The sequence below is a fragment of the Notothenia rossii genome (genome assembly GCF_949606895.1).
Source record: "Notothenia rossii genome assembly, chromosome: 6".
In the NCBI taxonomy this organism is placed as follows: domain Eukaryota; kingdom Metazoa; phylum Chordata; class Actinopteri; order Perciformes; family Nototheniidae; genus Notothenia; species Notothenia rossii.
Genome location: NC_136909.1, coordinates 3,216,606 through 3,239,396, shown reverse-complemented (window position 1 = coordinate 3,239,396; position 22,791 = coordinate 3,216,606). Strand labels below are relative to the sequence as shown.

General features: G+C 44.5%; 1 protein-coding gene and 1 long non-coding RNA gene across 5 annotated transcripts in view; one reads left to right on the top strand and one right to left on the bottom strand.

Moving 5' to 3' along the window:
- Window positions 1-22,791, top strand: part of LOC307043107 (scavenger receptor cysteine-rich type 1 protein M130-like) — a 50,358-nt gene that overhangs the window by 25,763 nt on the left and 1,804 nt on the right. For all 3 annotated transcript variants that reach the window (XM_079687351.1, XM_079687353.1, XM_079687352.1), the window contains 4 exons: window positions 13,396-13,716; window positions 13,801-14,097; window positions 20,516-20,824; window positions 21,238-21,329. In XM_079687351.1, the coding sequence (XP_079543477.1) occupies window positions 13,396-13,716; window positions 13,801-14,097; window positions 20,516-20,824; window positions 21,238-21,329 (1,019 nt within the window). The remainder of the gene's footprint in view (window positions 1-13,395; window positions 13,717-13,800; window positions 14,098-20,515; window positions 20,825-21,237; window positions 21,330-22,791) is intronic.
- On the bottom strand, window positions 3,711-6,872 carry LOC307043111. Of its 2 annotated transcripts, XR_013809285.1 has the most exons (3): window positions 5,934-6,872; window positions 5,173-5,220; window positions 3,711-4,980 (listed from the first exon to the last, which is right to left on the bottom strand). It is a non-coding gene; the product is annotated as an uncharacterized lncRNA (long non-coding RNA). The 2 variants fall into 2 exon arrangements; XR_013809284.1 differs by having other exon boundaries at window positions 3,711-5,220.

Sequence of the window (22,791 nt, the reverse complement as noted above, 5' to 3'; positions counted from 1 at the left end):
GAGGAAGTGCATCTCTGTCTCAGTCTCACCTGTCGTACAGTGACCACATGTTCTGTTCTCTTTTGGTTGCCAGGATCTTTTGAGTCTTCCTGTTTCGATTGCCAGTTTGTGGTCACTGAGCCTGTACTTGGTTAGGATCTGTCTCTGCTTTCTATCTCTGACAGTAGAGAGATACTCTGCCAGCTCATACTCTCTGTTTAGAGCCAGGTAACATTCTAATCTACTTTGGCTTTTAGTTTCTTCTTCCCAATGTTGTAAATAGTTGTGTTTACATTGTGTTATAATGCGTTTGACTGTGATTGGTGTTTGGAGAGCAGTGTTGTTGAGAGACTGGTCAGAGAGGCTCTGAGAGGGGGCAGTTAGCCTCAGCACCAGCTGACATAGGGGTCTCTTCTCTGGGGTTATCTCTTGGCTTTGGAGGGCTTTGGAGTGGAGGGTGTCTCGGGGGCTGGACCTTAGGTGGTTAAAGAATGTCAGTGCTCTCTTTTGAGTGTTAAAGAGCCTGTGACACGCACCCAACAACTGTTGTGCAATGAAATATTGGGCTACTAGTAATCTCGAACCGTCAGTTTAAAAAAGAAAAAGCGATACCGTTCCGATAAATATCAATAATTTCGAACATCGCGGGGAAATTCCTTCGACACATTTTGAGGTTTTGGGGGAAGCCGGACGTGACGTCAATGCGGGAACGCTTCACTGTGCGGCGAGAGAGCCAAACACGGACAAAGTGTGTTGTCATGCGTAGAAATGGTGAATTACTGAGTTTAGGCACGTTAATAACGTTTTAATGAAGTTGACTACAGTATATTCATATTTGTCAGTGCTTTCATGTCAATTCGGTGAACATAAACATAAATGATCGTGGTGAAGATGATGATTAAATTAGGATTAAAAATCGGTAGTGAGAGCTGATGAATTTCCTCCCGTCGGATGTGATATAAAAACAAATCGATTATTTTTTTAAACTCAAGTGGATGAAACTACATTTATTAGTGCTTTCATGTCAATTCGGCGAACATATGACACATTAAATGATCGTGAGGATGATGATTTAAAAATCTTTTGTTTGAGCCGGTCTGCATTTCCTGATGAGAAAACAAACCTTAGCTTTCAGTGGTGTAGTGGGCGTTGGACGCGGGGGTACGCCGTACCCCCACTTATTTGAAGCATGATTTCTTTTTTAATAGTCTAATACATCTAAAATCATCGCGGGTACAAGCGGCCGAGATGGGTTTTCTCCGCAGGGTTGCTGGTGTCTCCCTTAGGGATAGGTGAGAAGTTCGGTCATCCGGGAGGGACTCGGAGTTGAACCGCTCCTCCTTCGCGTCGAAAGGAGCCAGTTGAGGTGGTTCGGGCACCTAGTTAGGATGCCACCTGGGCGCCTCCCTAGGGAGGTGTTCCAGGCACGTCCAGCTGGGAAGAGACCAAGGGGTAGACCTAGAACCAGATGGAGGGATTATATCTCTTCGCTGGCCTGGGAGCGCCTTGGGATCCCCCAGTCAGAGCTGGTTGATGTGGCCAGGGAAAAGAAAGTTTGGGGCTCTCTGCTGGAACTGTTACCTCCGCGACCCGACCACGGATAAGCGGGAGAAGATGGATGGATGGATGTGTGAGGGGCAGAACTGTGTGTGTAGGGTGACCAGGTGTCCCGCACTGTGCGGGACTGCACACACAGCATTTTTATTATTTGTCCCGCGTCCCACACATTGAGATTATGTCCCGCATTTGAGTGATAGTCGCGCAGAAAGGCCGGATCGGTTCGCTGACAGCCGGCACCGCCCTTTATTATTTTGTCTAAACGGCATCATGTAAATTGCGCTGACAGGCGACACAGAGGTCCCCAAGCCCCCCCCCCCGTTGACAGTTCACGAGCACGTCCATAGTGTCTCCCGTCCACCCACCACCCCGTCCACCCAGTAAAAACATCCCCACTGGTTTGTAGTAGTACACCAACATGGATTAAACGTGTTTTTTTTTTACCACAATGTTGGGGAAATTAATGGATAAAATGCATGGATTATTATTATTATTATTATTATTATTATTATTATTATTATTATTATTCCCACTCCGATCGGGACACTAGGTCCACCGTTTCCCCGCAGCGAGGCTCCCCCCGTTGACAGTTTACGTGGGCTGGGCTGGGTGCAGTGGCGGACTGGCCATCGGGACGAATCCCGATGGGCCGGTACCGAAGTGGGCCGGTCGGATAAGTCACTAGCACATCCTCCACTCCCCCCGTTGACAATTTACTAGTTGTACCGAAGTGGGCCGGTCGAGAGTCCCGGGCTGATTTTTAGTCCCAGTCCACCACTGGCTACATGACCGTATGATCGCCCATATTGACGCACCTAATTCCTAAACTTCTAACAGATACAAAATAAACCGATCCTTCAGCCTCATATGAGCTCTCAGACACGTTCAAAATTAAACTGTCATCGCTGTTTTAGCTTGCTGCTGTGTGCGCCATCGTGCGTTTACATGCATATGCTGGGATCCTGAACGGTGCAGCTGGAGCGCTGTGCCCGCATTGACGTCACCCATAATTTGGCGGGACTTGAAGAATCCCCGAGAAGATCCAGGAAATGGTCAACATTGAAGGGCAGATTAATGGTTATCAAAGTACAAATATCCAAAATCAGTTCAGTAACGGTTTTCAAGGGGACAATATTTACTCAAATTGATGGGTTTGGATGATGGGGTAAAATCGTGTCACAGGCACTTTAATGATCAGTGGGTATCTGCCTAATTCTGCTCTACATGCATTTGTTGGTGTTTTTCTCTGAACACGTCAAATGTATCTGCAGAATTCTGCATGTAAAGACTCTGTTGGATGTTTGTCCCAGCGGGTATAGCTCTGGTGACTGAGTGGACCCCATACTTCACTACCGTACAGCGCAATAGAGAGCCGCAGTGACGCGTCCTTAAACCCGGAAGTAAACTTCTTCCGGTTCCTTCGTCAAAAACCAATGCAATTTCTCCATAGGATTTTGGAAAATAGCTCGAAATAAGGTCTGTGGTTGACACATATTTAAGAGAGGGATCACGTTTTGTTCAGCCGGATAATCTCCACATGTCAACCCTACTTTTATAATTTTTGAATCATAAATCTAGTCGCCAAAAGCGAAATGCTAACGTTATGCTATAAGCGAACTACAAGCCAGTACAGCAGCAGGGTCGCACGACTTCGACGTCACGCCAACTTAAGATCGTTTCAACTGACTTGCACTGAAACTGCACTTTGAACACTTTAAATATATTAACATTTTAAACTGTATACCACGTTTATCTAGGCCCTTTTTGTTTTATGTATACATGTCACACTGTGGGAAACGATATTTCGATATTTCTGGATGTATAACACATGTAGAATTTTTGACAATAAAGCTGAATTTGACTTTCGCGTGCTTGCATATTTTAACAAAGCTTTTCATTTTAGCCACACTGAATTTAACTAGAAGTCATGGCTGTGTCAATTACCAGTCTGATATCGTTTTACAAAGATGACAAGAACAGTGTAGATAGAGGAGAGAACCACTACAAGTCAGGACACGTTACAGTGCAGCCTAGATGAAGGTGTGCTTACCGGTGTTGTCAGGGCTAGCATGAGAGACAAGGTTTATAGTGTCGGTGAGTAGTGATAGCAAGAGTACCGTTAACCTTTTAAGACCGAGTTAATTTATTCACATTAATTCCCATCAACAAATCAATTGTATGTGTCACATGAAATCTTTATTAGGCAAGGCAAGTTTATTTATATAGCACTTTTCAACACAAGGCAATTCAAAGTGCTTTACAAAAAATGAAAGACATTAAGAAAATGGCATTTAAAATCAGTCATTAAAAAGAAAAGCTAATAAAATAAACATTAAAAGAAAAAATACATGGATAAAAGTAACAGTGCAGTCTAAGATATGAATAGTTCAATTAAAAGCCGCGACAAAAAGAAAAGTCTTCAGCCTGGATTTAAAAGTAGTCAGAGTTGCAGCGGACCTGCAGGTTTCTGGGAGTTTGTTCCAGATGTTTGGAGCATAATAACTGAACGCTGCTTCTCCATGTTTAGTTCTGACTCTGGGGACAGAAAGCTGACCCGTCCCTGAAGACCTGAGTGATCTGTATGGTTCATCATTTAGCAGGAGGTCAGAAATGCATTTTGGTCCTAAACCATTCTGTGCTTCATAAACAGCAGCAGTATTTTGAAATCTATTCTTTGACACACAGGAAGCCAGTGTAAAAACTTCAGAACTGGAGCGATGTGATCCACTTTCTTAGTGTTAGTGAGGAACCAGAGTAAAGACTTCAGAACAGGAGTGATGTGATCCACTTTCTTAGTGTCAGAGAGGAACCAGAGTAAAGACTTCAGAACTGGAGTGATGTGATCCACTTTCTTAGTGTTAGTGAGGAACCAGAGTAAAGACTTCAGAACTGGAGTGATGTGATCCACTTTCTTAGTGTCAGAGAGGAACCAGAGTAAAGACTTCAGAACTGGAGTGATGTGATCCACTTTCTTAGTGTCAGTGAGGAACCAGAAGAGGAACACTACAGCTTGGAAACACTTACTGTTCCTGAAATTATCAAATCTTTTGGGCATCAGGGACCTGAGGCAATTGTGGCAAGCATGGCATTGTCTGAAGAGCAACAGAGGGCAATTCAGGTGGCTACCACTGGTCAGCGAACCAACCCAAACTGGCATTTGTTCAGGAAAGGAAGGTTGACTGCCAGCAACTTTGGAGCTGTCCTCAGGTCAAAGCGTGTGACTGCTTCCCTTATTGCCAGGGTGCTAGGGCAACAACAGGCCCTTGATGGTGTTTTGTCTGTACAGTGGGGGACTATGAATGAATGTGAGGGCGTCAGGGCATTCACCACTGCAACCCAGATGCAGGTCCATGAGTCAGATTTGTGGCTCTCCCTATCAGGAATGTTGGGGGCATCTCCAGATGGTCTGGTAGGGTCTTCCGCTGTGCTGGAGGTAAAGTGTCCCTACGGAGCCAGGGAAATGACAATTAGTGAAGCATTGCAAATCAAGGGCTTCTGTGTCAGTAAGGAAGGAGAAACATTCAGCCTGCGTGAGGAACATCCTTACTGGCACCAAGTGCAAGGTCAGCTTCACCTCACTGCAAGGAAGAAGAAATACAAAAATTGTGAATCGTTTTTAAATTTACATTTACTCGCCTTTGCAATGTTGTGGTTGTTAGAGTGTTAGGTTTCCTGTCAGCTCGTCTGTTGGGAAGAAATAAAATATAGTTTCATGGAAGTCACACCGTCACATATACTTTAAGAGCATTAAGACATACAGTACAAAGGCTAAAACAAAACATCTAAAGATATAACCTTGCACTTTGATAAGTCTTGTGAACATTTTCACTATTTTGACATTTTTATAGATGAACATTGAACTAAAGAAATAAATGGTAGATTAATCCATATTGAAAATAGGTGTCAGCTGCTACACTAATTATAATAGTTATATTTCTTAATTAATTAAGATAAGATATTACTGTATTGATCCCAATTTGGGAAATGTTTGTATTGCAGCAGCATAACAAGAAAAACAAAATATAAGTTATTATATATACAAAAGTATGTGAGGGATGGAATATTAAATTGAATATAAATGTAAAATGTACATGTGATTTTACGTCCAAGAGAAGCTACGGAGCAGAGAGTTCTATGCCAGCCAGAGCTGATTTGTTATTAGTTCAATATGTCAAACTGATTTCCCTGACTACAATCTTTAGTTACATGGTGAAACGTTATGCTGCTTGTACTAATTAGACTTATCATATAAGCCACACAGGTTTTAATAGGATGTACTCATTATCTTTACTTGTGTTGCGGTCTTTTCAGCAGCGCCATCTCTAAAACGGCGACACAGTCACTACCCATCATTTACATTTCACCGTGACATGGACAAAAATGTAACGTCAGCTTACCTCATGGCACGAATCCAGACTCTCCTTTGGGAAACATTGGCCGGGAAACGATAGAACAAGCACGTTTCATGCGAAGACCTGTGGCTGCAACCCGGAGCAAAGCAACAAACCATTGCGTAGCTAACTAGTAGCGCTATTTTTAGCTAACGTTAGCTAACGAAACGAACTGCCGAGTAAAATTGGAAAACACTGGTAATTAATTATTCTATAATTTGTAAAACTACGGTGTTAAAAACGACAATTTCAAAAATACAGATTCTAATGGTCAGATATAGATATACAGACACTAAAGATAGGCAGGTACTTGCTTTCAAGCAGAACACAGGGGAAAACAAACTTAGCGGGAGTGTTTACGTGTTTGGCGTAATGACGTACAACGGCCTCGACAATTTCTGTAGTCCTATTCAGCCATTCGGTAACAACCATCGTTTTTCAGACACGTAAACTCTTCAAAAATCCCCAGTGGGGTCACTGCTGATGTATTTAATGTCGTAGAACAAAACGTCAATTACCTCTTAAATTTATGTCAACCACAGACCTTATTTCGAGCTATTTTCCAAAACCCTATGGAAAAAATGCATTGCTTTTTGAGGAAGGAACCGGAAGTGCTAAAAATGCTAACTTACTTCCGGGTTTTACGACGCGTCACTGCGGTTCTCTATGGGCTGGATCACACTATCAAAGATTTTGAGCCAGATTTTAATTGGAATTTGGACATTATAAAATGTTCTCTTAATTGCATTAAGAGCTCTTCTGGCTTTTTCTTTGAGTGCATTCACTGCCATGTTGAAACTTCCTGATGCTGTTATGGTTAAACCGAGGTAGGTGTAACTCATACTATGTTCCATGATATGATTATTTATGGTAAACTGGTATTTGTTCTCCTGACATCTGGGGCGTTTTTGGAAAACCATGACATTAGTTTTCTTCATATTGACTGCCAGGCAGGGGCGGATCTAGACAAATATGCATGGGGTGGCAAGAGGGTGGCAGGAGATTTTGAGGGGTGGCATCCCCTGGCAGAAGTATATGCTGATTTAATCGCAGTCATATCAATCAATGTGAACTTGGAAAGCCACAATATTGATATTTTAACTCAATAACATTAGGTGACATTATTGTGGCACATCAGTAAAGCCTTAAATATAAATATATAAGGTGGCACACGTAATTTAAGGAATTGTAACTGAATGAGTTGGTTTAACTCTTAGACCAGCAGGGGTACCAAATATGCAGACTGCTGCAATAAGTACATTAACTGTCTCATCGATGTGTGTCTGTATGAATAGGATAATATTAACAATCATATTATTCCTATCAGCTGTCAATCACTGTTATGATTCATATATTCAGTGTTATTATTAAATAAACTATATTTTTTGGAGGAGTTAATGATGAATGTTCCTCAAGATGCTTGCTCACCCTCCTTCAAATTTGAAAGACCAGTAATTACTATCATAATTCAAAAGAATCAAAGGAACAGTTCAGCGCCCCACAACTTCATTGCAAACAGTTACAACCTTGACTTTACATCAGAAAGAAAAAACATTAAAGAAATGACTAACTGCATCAGTTAGGGTTAAAAAACGTGTATTCAGCTCAAACATCGCTGCAGTTATTATCCAGTGGAAAGCCCTTACCTACTGGTTAGTTAAATCAAAGTGGTTACTTTCTTTTGGCTGGGCAGTGTAGTTTTACACACCGTCTTATTTGACTTTCTCAGGACTTGAAACTGTTTTTTGGGGGCAGACCCCCACAAAGAAGAAACATGTATTTACACATGTAAGGTCATCTTCTTAAACAGTTTATTATTCTCATCGACTCATCCGTGAGCAGAGCATCAAGTTGGCATGTCTATAACAGCTGAATGTGGTGATTACCATCTTGATCAGCAAAACGCCTCACAAACTTATTAAGATTTAAAGCTATGGTGCGTTTTGATTCAATGCTGAGTACAGCCAAACTTGACAGGCTCTTCTCTGTCATAGTAGACCGCAAACAGTTGCGGCTCCAGAGTATTTGTGTTGGGTAATCTATAGTAGGGCTAACCCATACAGTGGTGGGGTTCAAGTCAGTATTTGCAATGTAATTACATACACGCTCCCCTTGACAGTGAAACGCCACGCGTGAGGTTTAGATTATTTCCCTGTCTCAATCCAAATTGAACTCTATGAAATAAAAAGGCACATTTGTCTTGTAGTAAATAAAAAGGGCGACCTGGAGCTAATCCTGCAATTTCCCCACAGGTGAAAGAGTTGAAAACCCAACCCCTGCAGGGGGGTCTGGGGGGATTCTCCCCCAGGAGATTTTTTAAAATACTAACATCAAATACACATTCTGGTACTCTCTTGAGAAGAAAAATAAATAAATATATATTACTACATGACGTATTTTAAAAAAATGAATGCCATTTTAGTTTTTTGTTACTTTGTTCTGAAAGCTGAACCTGCTGCTCCTCACAGCGAGGAGAGGGAAGAGGCTGTGTGAATTACTTTACATTGTGGATAAGGGTGGATATCCCCCATTGTTCTGTGTGTCAAAATGAAAGACAGCCCACACACCTATCAATCATCAAACCGTGGGGTCTTATAGTTGTACCTATGTATATAGAGATGTACTACAGCAAAAGTATTCTCCGTCAGGACTTCCTGCAACAACACCACGCCGTTATCTTGATTCTGATTGGCCAGAAGACATTATCAAAGATGTTCTATTGAGAAGACGATCACTACGTGACAAAGGTTTTCAAAACCGTTTCTAGTCTTCGGTATTTCCAGACAAGTGGCTACTGAAATTAATCTTACTAACTGCTGTCTGTGCAATTTACTCCGCGCGAGTTGGAAGACTTTATTTTGCTTACTTTAACATCATTTTTCATGGTGGGGCTAAGCCATTTATTGGTATGGCTGTAGCCTACCCCAGCCATACCCTGACCGCAAATACCTCATTCCTTCTGTCTACTTGTATCCGAAATGCTTCTCATTTTGCGCTGTCCTCCCGTTCAAATGAAACCGCCGCCAATCATATTTCCAAGCTCGCGCCGTGGGGGGGGGGGGGGGGGGGGGGATTGGGTACAAGGCTCGCGTCTTGTGCTGCATTCACTTGCACTCGGACAGTAGAGATTTTCTCTCATAAATGTCCGATGAGCCACAACTTTTCTTTCAAAACAAAGCTGCCAAATGGGGTGGCAGCTGGGGTGGCAAGGCATTTTTCTGAGGTGGCAGCTGCCACCCCGTGCCACCCCGTAGAACCGCCACTGCTGCCAGGGCCCAGTTCTTACAGTACTGGTCTACTATGTCTAGCTGTTGTTGGAGTCCTTGTTCAGTAGGAGACAGCAGAACAAGGTCATCAGCAGAGAGCAGACACTTCACCTCTCTCTCTAGGAGGGAGAGGCCAGGAGCAGCACAGCATCCAACTGAACAGCAAGTTCATTTATATATGAAATAAAGTGGGACTTAAATTGCAACCCTGACGAACACCTCTTCTCTGGTGAAGAATTCACTTTGTTTGTCTCCATTTTAACAGCACTTATTCCCTAAATACATTGATTTAACCAGATCGTACATTTTGCCCCCGATACCACAATGTAGAAGTCTATGATAGAGCCCTTCGTGCCAAATAGAGTCCAAAGCTTTTTTGAAATCAATGAAACAAGTGAATATCTTCCCATGTTGTGTTTGGTGTACATGTTTGTTAACTAAAGTGTGAAGGGTATATACATGGTCGGTGGTGCGGTGTTTTGGAAGGAAGCCAATTTGATTTTTACTCAAGATGGATTGTTGGTTAAGGAAATCTTGTATTATTCTCTTTCTCTCTCTCTCTCTCTCTCTCTCTCTGAGAGTGAGTGTGTGAGGAGTTCGGTGGTGGTGAGCTGAGAGCGTGGTGAGGTTTGATGGTAACTTTTCGTAAAAGTTTTCTCTTTTTTCTTCCTCTACTTTGTTCATTGTATGATTGTTCATTGGTCTTATTTGTTGTGAGTGAAGTTTAGTCTTTCTTACGTGAGGGAAGCGTGTTTCTCTGCAGGGATGGCTTCCTGTGAGATGCCGTCCCTGCGGCACGGGGTGAGGGTGATCCCTCAGGAGAACAGCACGGTGGAGAGTGTGCTGCTGGCGGTGGGGGAACAGGTGGGACACGGAAACATCTCCTACGCGTCCCGCATGAATAAAGCTGTGGTGGTTTTTGTAAAGAAGCAGGAGTTGGTAAGCCAGTTAATTGAAAGTGGTTTAAACATAAATGATGAGTTTATACAAGTGTCCCCGCTGGCAGTGCCTTCTACCCGGATTACCATATCGGGAGTCCCTCCATTTATTCCCAACGAAACGCTGGAGAAAGAGCTCAAACGCTACGGGAGAATGGCGAGTGGTTTCCGCACGGTGAGTCTGGGCTGTAAAGACACCAAGCTGAAGCACGTTCAGTCTCTGCGGAGACAGGTGTTTATGTTTTTGGACTGCACATCACAAACACTGGATGTGTCTTTCCGTATTAAATATGAGGAAGGTTTCTACATGGTGTATGCGAGTGCTGGCAGTGTCAGGTGTTTTGGTTGTGGTGATGTGGGGCACAAGAAGATCGCTTGTCCGCAGAGACTGATAGCAGCACTTCTATTGGAAGGAAATATTGTGAATGAGAGTGGAGAGGGAACCAGCGGGGTTGCTAGGCCCGTGCGGGGAGCTACCGGAGCTACCTGTTTCCGGAGCTGACGTACTCGTGTCTGCAGCCGCCGTGCCCGCTGTGCCCGCCGCGCTCGGTGCAGCTGTGTGCGCAGCTGCAGCGCCGGGGGCCGCGGTGCCCGCTCCTGCTACACCCGTGCCCGCTCACGCTGTACCCACACCCGGTGCAGACGTGCTCGTGGCCGCCGTGCCCGCACTCGCTGTGCCCAGTGTAGCCGTGCCTGTGCCTGTGTTGCCCGCAGCAGTGGTGCCAGGCGGTTTTGTGTTTGGTCCCATGATGGCCGTTAAAGCCGCAATGTCTGTGGGTGTTAAGCCGTTGTTTGCGGGGATTAATATGAAAGCAGTTGTGGAGGCTGAAGCTCAGGTCAGGGCTGGATGCAGAGAGGGTGTGATGGAGTGCTCAGAGCAGGAGCTGCAGGTTGTCTCTGTGAAACAGGCTCAGCTGTCACAGAAACTGGACAGTGAGGCAGAGCAGGGGGGCAAATCAGCTGGTTATGATGGAGTAGATATGGAGCATGACTCTGAATCGGATAGTGTCTCCGTATCTGACAGTGTTTCTCAGAGTGAGGATCTCTACTCTTTTGAACAAATCCAGGAGTTTCTGGAGGAAACTTTCGGGAAATCAGTAAATGTAAAAAATTATTTCCCAGATGTTGAAAAGTTTATTAAGTCAGCCAAGACAATTCAGAGGGTTGTTGGGCTAGACTTACTTGATGAAAAAAAGCGGTATCGCCTCAAGAAGCACATCACTACACTGAGGAAAGCTTTAAACAAAAAGACCAAAGTGCCTAAAAAAAGGAGTGGTAAATAATTGAATATGCTCATACAACACCGGGTGTTTCCTCCTTACTGTCTTTTCCTATCTTGTTTCTTAATGGCCTGTCTCTCTTCTCCTCACATTCAGGGTTTAAGGGTAGCCTCATTAAATATGAACGGGGGCAGAGACGCTCAAAAGAGAGCCTTAGTAACAGAAGTTATTCAACAGAAAAAGTTAGATGTAATATTTCTACAAGAAACTCACAGTGACAGCAGAAATGAAACTGACTGGGGTCTATGGTGGGGGGGGCCGCACGTCCTTAGCCATGGGACAAATTTGAGTGCAGGAGTAGCTATTCTATTCTCACCGCTTTTAAATATAAAAATAATATCCAGCACAGAGGTAGTGAAGGGTAGAGTTATTCTAGTGAGAGCTGAAATAGATGATTTTCTGATTAGCTTTATTAATGTGTATGCACCAAACCAAGGCTCTGAGTGTGAAGAGCTCTTTAAAGTATTGGAACAGAAAAGAAGTGATATTGGTCAAGGGGAGTTTATTGTTTTGGGTGGAGACTGGAATTGTTGCACTGACTTTACTTTGGATAGGACTGGAGTCGAGCCACATCTTCAGTCTTCCTCTGTATTGTCTCATGTTCTAAAGAAAAGTGATGTAGTGGATGTGGAGGAGGATGCATCCTACATGCCAGCAATACACATGGGTTCAGATATCAGGTGGTAGAGTTAGTGCAGCCAGGTTGGACAGGTTTTATTTACCCAAGCCCTTTTCTGCTCGGGTTACAAACTGTCAGATCATCCCTGTTGCTTTCACAGACCATCATTTAGTTTGGATGGAGCTGATCTTATCTTCCAACGGGAAACCCAGATCTTTTTGGCATTTCAATAAAAGATTATTACATGATTTGAATTTCTGTGAACATTTTCAAATGTTTTGGGCTTACTGGAGATCTAGGAAAGATAGTTTTTCTTCCCTTACTCAGTGGTGGGAGGTAGGAAAAGCCCAAATGAAGGTTGTTTGTCAACAATACAGCTCCTATTCAACAGCCGACATTAAGAGAGCAGTGGAGAGTTTAGAAAGAGAGATAATAGATTTGGAAAGTGTCTCATATGCTGATCCACAGAATAATGCCAGTTTAAAAGGAAAAAGACAGGAGCTTAACTCCTTTATGCACGAAAGAGCCAAAGGAGCTTTAGTCCGAGCCCGTTTCACCAAACTCCAGGACATAGACGCACCCACTGCCTTCTTTTTCAGTTTGGAAAAATCCGTGGTAAAGAGAAAACAGATGTTGTGTCTGCGGCTTCCTGAGGGGAAGGTGACCACGGAGCCGGCTGAGATGAGGAAGCATGCAGTAGATTTCTACACAGATTTGTTCAAGGCTGATGAATGTGATGTGGATTCTGCTGCAGAGCTGCTGCAGGGACTTCCTCAGCTGAGCTCAGAGGAACAGAACACGCTCAGCTCTGAGCTGACTCTTGATGAACTAACTGCCGCTGTGTCTCAGATGGCGTCAGGAGAGGCTCCTGGAATAGATGGATTATCATCAGACTTTTTTAAGCATTTTTGGAGTCTTATGGGACAGGACATTTTGGATGTTTTTAAAGAATGTTTTGAAGAAGGGATGCTCCCAGCTTCCTCCAGGCGTGCAGTTCTCTCTCTGCTTCCTAAAAAATGACACTTGCCCTCTCTGAAAAACTGGAGACCAGTGGCTCTTTTATGTACGGACTATAAAATCCTCTCAAAGGTTTTATCAAACAGATTAAAACTTTTTATTGCTCAATTGATTGTTGTGGATCAATCGTACTGTGTGCCAGATAGGTCTATGCTTGATAGTTTGTCTTTAATGAGGGATGTGTTTGACATATGTGTGAGGGTACCTGCAGTCTGTGTTCTTATCAACATGTGTTCTGTTGTTCATCATCAACTCATGTTGGAACTGAGTCCAGTTTGAATCTGAAATATAGTTTCATCTCTTTGATGGTGTGTCTTTGACCTCTGTTTGATCTTCTGTCCTCTGCAGACTCTGTCAGGCTGCTGGGGGGGACTGGTCTGTGCTCAGGCAGACTGGAGGTGAACTCTGACCCGTCTAACCCGTCTAACCCGTCCTGGTCCTCAGTGTGTGAGGCTGACTTTGACCAGCAGGATGCTCAGGTGGTCTGCAGGCAGCTGGGCTGTGGGGCTCCTTCAGTCCTCCAGGGGGCGCTCTATGGAGAAGGGGAGGCTCCAATGGGGACCAAAGAGTTCCAGTGTGGAGGCCATGAGTCTGCTCTCCTGGACTGTAGCTCAGCCTCAGAGAGAAACACCTGCTCACCTGGCACAGCTGTTAGCCTCACCTGCTCAGGTAGAGAGGAGCTGTGATTGGTTCATTCTGTTCTCATCAAACTCTCTTTATTCTCTCTCTGATCTCTCTCTTGTTTCTCTGCAGAGCCTGGTGGTGTTAGGCTGGTGGGAGGAGAGAGTCGCTGTGCAGGAGACCTGGAGCTGGAACATCAGGGAGAATGGAGACCAGTGGAGGGCTACTACTCTCCCTGGACCCTGAAGGCAGCAGGAGTCGTCTGCAGAGAGCTCGACTGTGGCTCTGCTGTTTCTGTGGGACAGAGAGAGGAGTCCTCATGGAGATCTGTGTGGGAGATCAGCTCTGACTGTGTTGAGTCTGGATCTGCTCTGAGGGAGTGTGCTGAATCAGATTCCTCTAACTACTTCCTGAATCTCATCTGCTCAGGTAAACCCATCAGTGACTCTCTCTCTCTCTCTCTCTCTCTCTCTCTCTCTCTCTCTCTCTCTCTCTCTCTCTCTCTCTCTCTCTCAATTCAATTCAAAGGGGCTTTATTGGCATGAAAGTTAAATTAAACAATGTTGCCAAAGCATCACAATACAAAATAATTAACAACATTAACAGACATTTCAAATTTTTACATATTATTGATGATATATATATACAGTGATACAATTACATTTCAACACGTGTGTGTGTGTGTGTGTGTGTGTGTGTGTGTGTGTGTGTGTGTGTGTGTGTGTGTGTGTGTGTGTGTGTGTGTGTGTGTGTGTGTGTGTGTGTGTGTGTGTGTGTGTGTGTGTGTGTGTGTGTGTGTGTGTGTGTGTGTGTGTGTGTGTGTGTGTGTGTGTGTGTGTGTGTGTGAGTCTCATTCACTGTCCCTCAGGTTGTGGCATGTGTATACATATTGGGCAGCAAGGTGTGCCTTGTCTCCTTCTCCTAGGAGTACTCTCAGTCTTGAGAGGTCATCAACCTCCTTGAAACCTGGGATTACAGAGTTCAACTTGTTCCACTAAATGCTCCTTACTTCGTTGAATGTTTGGCACTTCAGGAGGAAGTGCATCTCTGTCTCAGTCTCACCTGTCGTACAGTGACCACATGTTCTGTTCTCTTTTGGTTGCCAGGATCTTTTGAGTCTTCCTGTTTGGATTGCCAGTTTGTGGTCACTGAGCCTGTACTTGGTTAGGATCTGTCTCTGCTTTCTATCTCTGACAGTAGAGAGATACTCTGCCAGCTCATACTCTCTGTTTAGAGCCAGGTAACATTCTAATCTACTTTGGCTTTTACTTTCTTCTTCCCAATGTTGTAAATAGTTGTCTTTACATTGTGTTATAATGCGTTTGACTGTGATTGCTGTTTGGAGAGCAGTGTTGTTGAGAGACTGGTCAGAGTGGCTCTGAGAGGGGGCAGCTAGCCTCAGCACCAGCTGACATAGGGGACTCTTCTCTGGAGTTAGCTCTTGGCTTTGGAGGGCTTTGGAGTGGAGGGTGTCTCGGGGGCTGGATCTAAGGTGGTTAAAGAATGTCAGTGCTCTCTTTTGAGTGTTAATGATCAGTGGGTATCTGCCTAATTCTGCTCTACATGCATTTGTTGGTGTTTTTCTCTGAACACGTCAAATGTATCTGCAGAATTCTGCATGGAAAGACTCTGTTGGATGTTTGTCCCAGCGGGTATAGCTCTGGTGACTGAGTGGACCCCATACTTCACTACCGTACAGCGCAATGGGCTGGATCACACTATCAAAGATTTTGAGCCAGATTTGAATTGGAATTTGGACATTATAAAATGTTCTCTTAATTGCATTAAGAGCTCTTCTGGCTTTTTCTTTGAGTGCATTCACTGCCATGTTGAAACTTCCTGATGCTGTTATGGTTAAACCGAGGTAGGTGTAACTCATACTATGTTCGATGATATGATTATTTATGGTAAACTGGTATTTGTTCTCCTGACATCTGGGGCGTTTTTGGAAAACCATGACATTAGTTTTCTTCATATTGACTGCCAGGGCCCAGTTCTTACAGTACTGGTCTCCTATGTCCAGCTGTTGTTGTAGTCCTTGTTCAGTAGGAGACAGCAGAACAAGGTCATCAGCATAAAGCAGACACTTCACCTCTCTCTCTAGGAGGGAGAGGCCAGGAGCAGCACAGTGATCCAACTGAACAGCAAGTTCATTTATATATATATTAAATAAAGTGGGACTTAAATTGCAACCCTGACGAACACCTCTTCTCTGGGTGAAGAATTCAGTTTGTTTGTCTCCAATTTGAACAGCACACTTATTCCCTAAATACATTGATTTAACCAGATCGTACATGTTGCCCCCTATACCACAATGTAGAAGTCTATAATAGAGCCCTTCGTGCCAAATAGAGTCGAAAGCTTTTTTGAAATCAATGAAACAAGTGAATATCTTACCATGTTTTGTTTGGTGTACATGTTTGTTAACTAAAGTGTGAAGGGTATATACATGGTCGGTGGTGCGGTGTTTTGGAAGGAAGCCAATTTGATTTTGACTCAAGATGGATTGTCGGTTAAGGAAATCTTGTATTCTTTTATTTAGAATACTACAGAATAATTTCCCCAGACAGCTGCTGACACAGATGCCACGGTAGTTCTTAGGGTCTGATTTGTCTCCACTCTTATGAATGGGGGAAATGAGCCCTTTGCACCAGATGTCAGGAAAACATCCTGACTGCAATATGATATTGAACAGCTTTAATACTGTACCCTGCATCTCTGGGGTGCTGCATCTGAGCATTTCGTTTTGAATGTTGTCTGGGCCACAAGCTTTCCTTGGCCGGAGAGATTGTGTCTGTGTGGTCAACTCTTCCCAAGTCATTGGGAAATCAAGGGGGTCCTGGTGGTCTTTAATAGTTTCTTCTAATGTTTGGAGTTTCTCTTTTGTAATACATTGATCTGAATTCATTAGATTTATTGGTATGTCTTTGTACAAACTTTCAAAATGTTCTCTCCAGATGTCACCGTTTTGGATGGGTAATGCTTGCGGTTGTTTTGTGTTGAAGTTTCTCCACAGATCCCAGAATTGATTTTGATCAATGGCTTTCTCAATATCCTCAAGTTTCATGTGGGTATCATTTTGTTTTTTGTTCCTTATTGTACATTTATATTTGTTTAAAAGGTCATTGTATCTAATGCGTAAGGCTGGGTTGTTTGGTTGCCGATGTTTTTCATTTGCTATTTTTCTCAGGTCTTTTCTGATGGTCATTCCTGGTCAAACCATTCGTCAGCGTTTTGCCTTTTAACAGGCTTCCGCTTTTGTTTTACAAGGTCAGCTTTAATAGCTGCCTTGTGAAATATCATATTGATATAATCAATGGCCATGTTTACACCATCTTTGGTAGGAACATATTGATTTTGGTCAAATAGTGACATGTCATTCATCCGATCAGGTGAGTTCAAGGCCATGGTGAATTTGTCTCCACTGTCTGGGGCCCATCTGTAAGTAGGATTTAATGTATACAGCTTACTGGGTCCCCTTGTTGTGTCACTCATTGGACCTGAGACTTTAAAGAACACATTGATTTGGTTGTGGTCTGAAAAGGGGGATTGCTGTCTGACAGTGAATGCACTGATAGTGGAGGGGTCCATGTCAGTGATTGCATAGTCTACTACACTAGACCCTAGAGCTGAGGAGTATGTGAATCTCCCTAAAGAGTCCCCTCTGAACCTCCCGTTCACTATGTACAGGCCTAAGGCCCGACAGAGATGCACTATCTCTTTGCCATTCTGATTGATTTCAGAGTCAAGGCTGTTCCGATGGCTGACGGTTGGTGTGGTAAACAGGGGGGGCTCACCAAATACATGGTGGCTGCCCTGTGGGTCTATGACATCAGGTTCAATTCCTGTTCGTCCGTTCAGATCTCCAGTTAGAAGCACATTTCCCTGGGCCTGAAAATAGGCTATTTCTGAATGGAGAGTTTCAAAAATGTCTTCTTCAAAATAAGGAGAATCTACTGGGGGTATATAAAGAGCACACACGTATAGATTCCTGTCAGTTATGCCCAGGGCTTGATCTAACCTTAGCCAAATGTGTGATTTACCTTGTTTTACTACTGAGATCTGATGGCAAAGATCTCCTTTATACCACACCAAGATCCCCCCCGATGTTCTGCCCTTGCGTATGTTTTTTGATTTTATAGAGGGCACCATGACTTCATTATAACCTGGAGGACAGTGAGTGAGCAGATCATCTTTACACCATGTTTCTGTTCATATAATTAGATCAACATCTTTGATAGATTCTAAGAACTCTGGATTCTCACTCTTAACCTCAAAGGTTGAGGAGTGGAGTCCCTGAATATTCCAACAGCTTATATGAAAAGAACGCATCTTTTAAAAAATACAAAACAATCAAAATGAACCTGTATAGTGAGACAAATATATAAAAAAAAAAAAAAAAAAAAACAACAAATAAAACAACTACTTTCACTAATATTGCTATTGTACTGATTACTACGATAACATATACATGTAATGTCTTAGCTGGACAGAAGTCGGGTGCACAGGGTGTGCAGCATCATCCTGATGTCTCCCAGTTCAGAGGTAGCAGGGGGAGGGAGGGTGGCAGCAGGCTGGGCTACAACTGCAGCATAGCTCCGCTGCTGTAGGCGGGGAGGGAGACAAGGAGCAGCTGTTGCTGCATATCTCTGCTGCTGATGTTGTGCAGGTGTTGAGCTGGGTGAAAGCAGCCTCCTCTGGGTGTGTTGGGGGCGTGGGGAGTGGGAGGTCCAGGCTGAGCTGTTGTGTCTCCTCACAGCAGGGGTGGTGATCCTGGGGTGGTGATGGGGAGGAAGCGGTGTGGGAGGGTCTATAAGGCCTCTAGAGGAGGGGGTGGGAGGACTGCGTCCCAGGGCTGCATCTTTGAGGGTCTTTGCAAATATCCCCACCCTCTCTCTGTGTAGGTGGAGTCCATCATAGAGGTCCCAGGGGCCAATGGTTGAGTGGAGGGCCAGGTGGACATTTGGTAAGGTGGCACATCCTTTTCTGATCTCCATATTAATGTCATGGATGACATGAGGAGGGGTGTCTGTCCTTGGCAGCAGGGTGGAGACCACAATGCGGGTGTCAGGGAATTCCTTACTGGCCTGCTCCGCCATTTTCCTCACTGCCTCAGCAGTGTCCCTACGGAGGGTGTGCAGGTCATTTGTTCCCGTGTGGATCACCAGGTACTGAGGGCTCCTGAGGGTCTCCTTTTTCAACAGCTTCATGGCCCGGCCTGGGGGGCTGCAGTGTTTAGACAGCACCTTTTTATCAGGGAAAAGCTTTCTTGGGTCCAGGAACTTCCCGTTTGAGTCAGCCAGCAGGACCACTTGTGGGTCTTGTTCTTCCTGCTGAGTAGAGGGAGGCTGGGATGGGCAGAGCTGGCTGTGGGCAGCTGGCTGTGTGGGTGTATCAGGACGGGCCAGGGTGTTGTTGGGCTGGGTGCTGAGCAGAGAGGGTGGGCCAGGGACACTGGCAGGAAGAGTCTGTGTCTCTCTACTCGTCATTGTGAGGACTGATGAGAGTTTCTCTGTCAGGTGCTGGACCTGCCTGGTGAAGCTCTTCTCTCTACACTCAGCATCCTCCCTCACCTTGGCTAACTGAACACGGAGCACACTGTTCTCCTGTTTGAGTGCCTCTACACTTCCTCTGAGCTCAGATGCCAAAGCCTCGTTGTCGCTCTTGAGCTGCTGGAGGTCCTCTTTAAGCTGCTGCAGAGTGTTGTCTGGGGGACCAGACTGCCTGGCCTGGGTCCGCTCTTTGAATTCTGCAAAGTCCAGCTCCAGCAGGGCCATACTCTCCTTCAGCCGATTGTTGGAGCTGGCCGGTGTGGGAGGGGCAGAGATGGACAAGGTGTTGGGGTTCTCTATTGGGCTCTCATCACCTTCGCTGTCAGAGGGGACATCAGAGGGGACATCAGAGGGGACATCAGAGGGGACATTGATCCTCTTTGTGTCCACCTCAGCTTTCAACAGGGGGAATGCCTCTTGGAATGACTCCAGGTTGGCTTCATTCCCTTGGACCATGACCTTTCCTTTGGTGTAGTATGTGATGGTGAGCAGAGGGTCATCTTTGTCAAGGTGTTCATCTTTACAGATTTTTAATCTGCCTCCTGAGCCGATGCCCTCTCTGGATACGTATGCATAATTCCTGCACAGAGTATCTTTCCAGATGTAGATGGAATCAGTGAAGAATATGAGGTTGTTCTTCTTCCTTCCTCCTTTTTGTTGGGCATAGTCAGTGAAGAGGACCTCTGGGTTTCCACACAGTGTCTTCTCCTTGTGTTTGTCCTTCGCATTTACACTCTTGCATTTAGCAGGATATTCAATCTCTCTTCCCTCTGCTCTGAGAGCTGAGAAGTTCTTTTTTGCCTGCTGGACAGTTTCCATGGCGACCACTTGTTTTGTTCCAAAGAGAGGCTAGGCTAATTAATTAGCTTACAAATACTTTTCTTTTCCTTTCTTTTTATCTTCATGAAATAATTCACAGTTTATAATGTTCCGCTACCTTCTTTGGTGCAGCTCCTTCCAACAGTGGCAGGTAACAGCTGGCAGCCCACAGCTAGCAGCCCACAGCTAGCAGCCCACAGCTAGACGGTTGACAGTTGTCAATTGGTAGTTGAAAGCTAGTTTGTAGTTTCAACTCAAAAATACATCCAAAAATTGCGTTTCTTCCTCTGGTTTCTGTCGATCAATGTCGTTAACTCTTCTTTGGAGTTAATTCTGCAGATTTTCCTATAAAATGTCACACTTTTAGGTCCAATTTCGATTTTTTGTTCAGGAGCTCATTTCTGATGCAGCTTACTCAAATCAAAACTCTCTCTCTCTCTCTCTCTCTCTCTCTCTCTCTCTCTCTCTCTCTCCAGATAAGCTGTTTCAGCCCAACATCTCTGTGTCCTCCTCCATGTACGGGGTCTCCGGGGCCCAGCAGCAGGGGTTCCATGTGTTCAGAGGCTCCACCTTCACCATCAGTTGCTCCATCCAGCCTCAGTACCCAGGAGGCTCCTTCCTGCTCAGCTCCTCCACTCACAACGACACCCAGCCAGCTGTCAATCACTCTGCCCACTTCCTGTTCCTGGCTGCAGAGCCCGCCCACCAGGGAAACTACAGCTGTGTTTATCACGTTTCTCAGGACTCCTCCTCTGAGAGCCGTCTGCTCTCCGTCACCGTCACAGGTGAGCTGTTAGAGTTTACTGTAGGACAGAGCGTGATGCTCCCCAGGAGAACGCTGGTGAGGACTGAGTGTTTTACTGAAGCAGTCACACCCTTACATCACATGTAGCTTTCCAGAGCAACGTACAATAATTGCAATGAACCGTGAAGACATGAATCCAGAACACACATTCTCCAGTCAGCTGTAGTTTACATTGGAGTATTGCCATGAGTACTGAGTGTTCAACAGATACAGCTAGCAGCTTCTCCCTTCAGTCCTACTGTCTGGTATGAACAGGAGAAAGGGTTGGGGTTGAATGGAGATCTTAAGAAGATGTAGTTTATTGTAATATAACTGTAGAGAGGAGTCTCCATGCTGAAGTGGGTTCAGGTCTCTGTGTGTTTGCTGACTCTTGATGTGATGGTGTTCCATCAGGTCCAGAACCTTTTATCATCCGAGCCGTCGTCCTGCCGCTGACTCAGCTGCTGGTGCTGCTGGTGAACATCGGACTTTACTTCTACTGCAAGGTACGGGAACATGTTGTTGTTCCACTGACTGAATGATGAGGGACTGAAACATGTTGTTGTTCCACTGACTGAATGATGAGGGACTGAAACATGTTGTTGTTCCACTGACTGAATGATGAGGGACTGAAACATGTTGTTGTTCCACTGACTGAATGATGAGGTACGGAAACATGTTGTTGTTCCACTGACTGAATGATGAGGGACTGAAACATGTTGTTGTTCCACTGACTGAATGATGAGGGACTGAAACATGTTGTTGTTCCACTGACTGAATGATGAGGGACTGAAACATGTTGTTGTTCCACTGACTGGATGATGAGGGACTGAAACATGTTGTTGTTGTTCCACTGACTGAATGATGAGGGACTGAAACATGTTGTTGTTCCACTGACTGAATGATGAGGGACTGAAACATGTTGTTGTTCCACTGACTGAATGATGAGGGACTGAAACATGTTGTTGTTCCACTGACTGAATGATGAGGGACTGAAACATGTTGTTGTTCCACTGACTGAATGATGAGGGACTGAAACATGTTGTTGTTCCACTGACTGAATGATGAGGGACTGAAACATGTTGTTGTTCCACTGACTGAATGATGAGGGACTGAAACATGTTGTTGTTGTTCCACTGACTGAATGATGAGGTACTGAAACATGTTGTTGTTGTTCCACTGACTGAATGATGAGGTACTGAAACATGTTGTTGTTCCACTGACTGAATGATGAGGTACTGAAACATGTTGTTGTTCCACTGACTGAATGATGAGGTACTGAAACATGTTGTTGTTCCACTGACTGAATGATGAGGTACTGAAACATGTTGTTGTTCCACTGACTGAATGATGAGGGACTGAAACATGTTGTTGTTCCACTGACTGAATGATGAGGTACTGAAACATGTTGTTGTTCCACTGACTGAATGATGAGGTACTGAAACATGTTGTTGTTCCACTGACTGAATGATGAGGTACTGAAACATGTTGTTGTTCCACTGACTGAATGATGAGTGACTGAAACATGTTGTTGTTCCACTGACTGAATGATGAGGGACTGAAACATGTTGTTGTTCCACTGACTGAATGATGAGGGACTGAAACATGTTGTTGTTCCACTGACTGAATGATGAGGGACTGAAACATGTTGTTGTTCCACTGACTGAATGATGAGGGACTGAAACATGTTGTTGTTCCACTGACTGAATGATGAGGGACTGAAACATGTTGTTGTTCCACTGACTGAATGATGAGGTACTGAAACATGTTGTTGTTCCACTGACTGAATGATGAGGTACTGAAACATGTTGTTGTTCCACTGACTGAATGATGAGGGACTGAAACATGTTGTTGTTCCACTGACTGAATGATGAGGGACTGAAACATGTTGTTGTTCCACTGACTGAATGATGAGGGACTGAAACATGTTGTTGTTGTTCCACTGACTGAATGATGAGGGACTGAAAC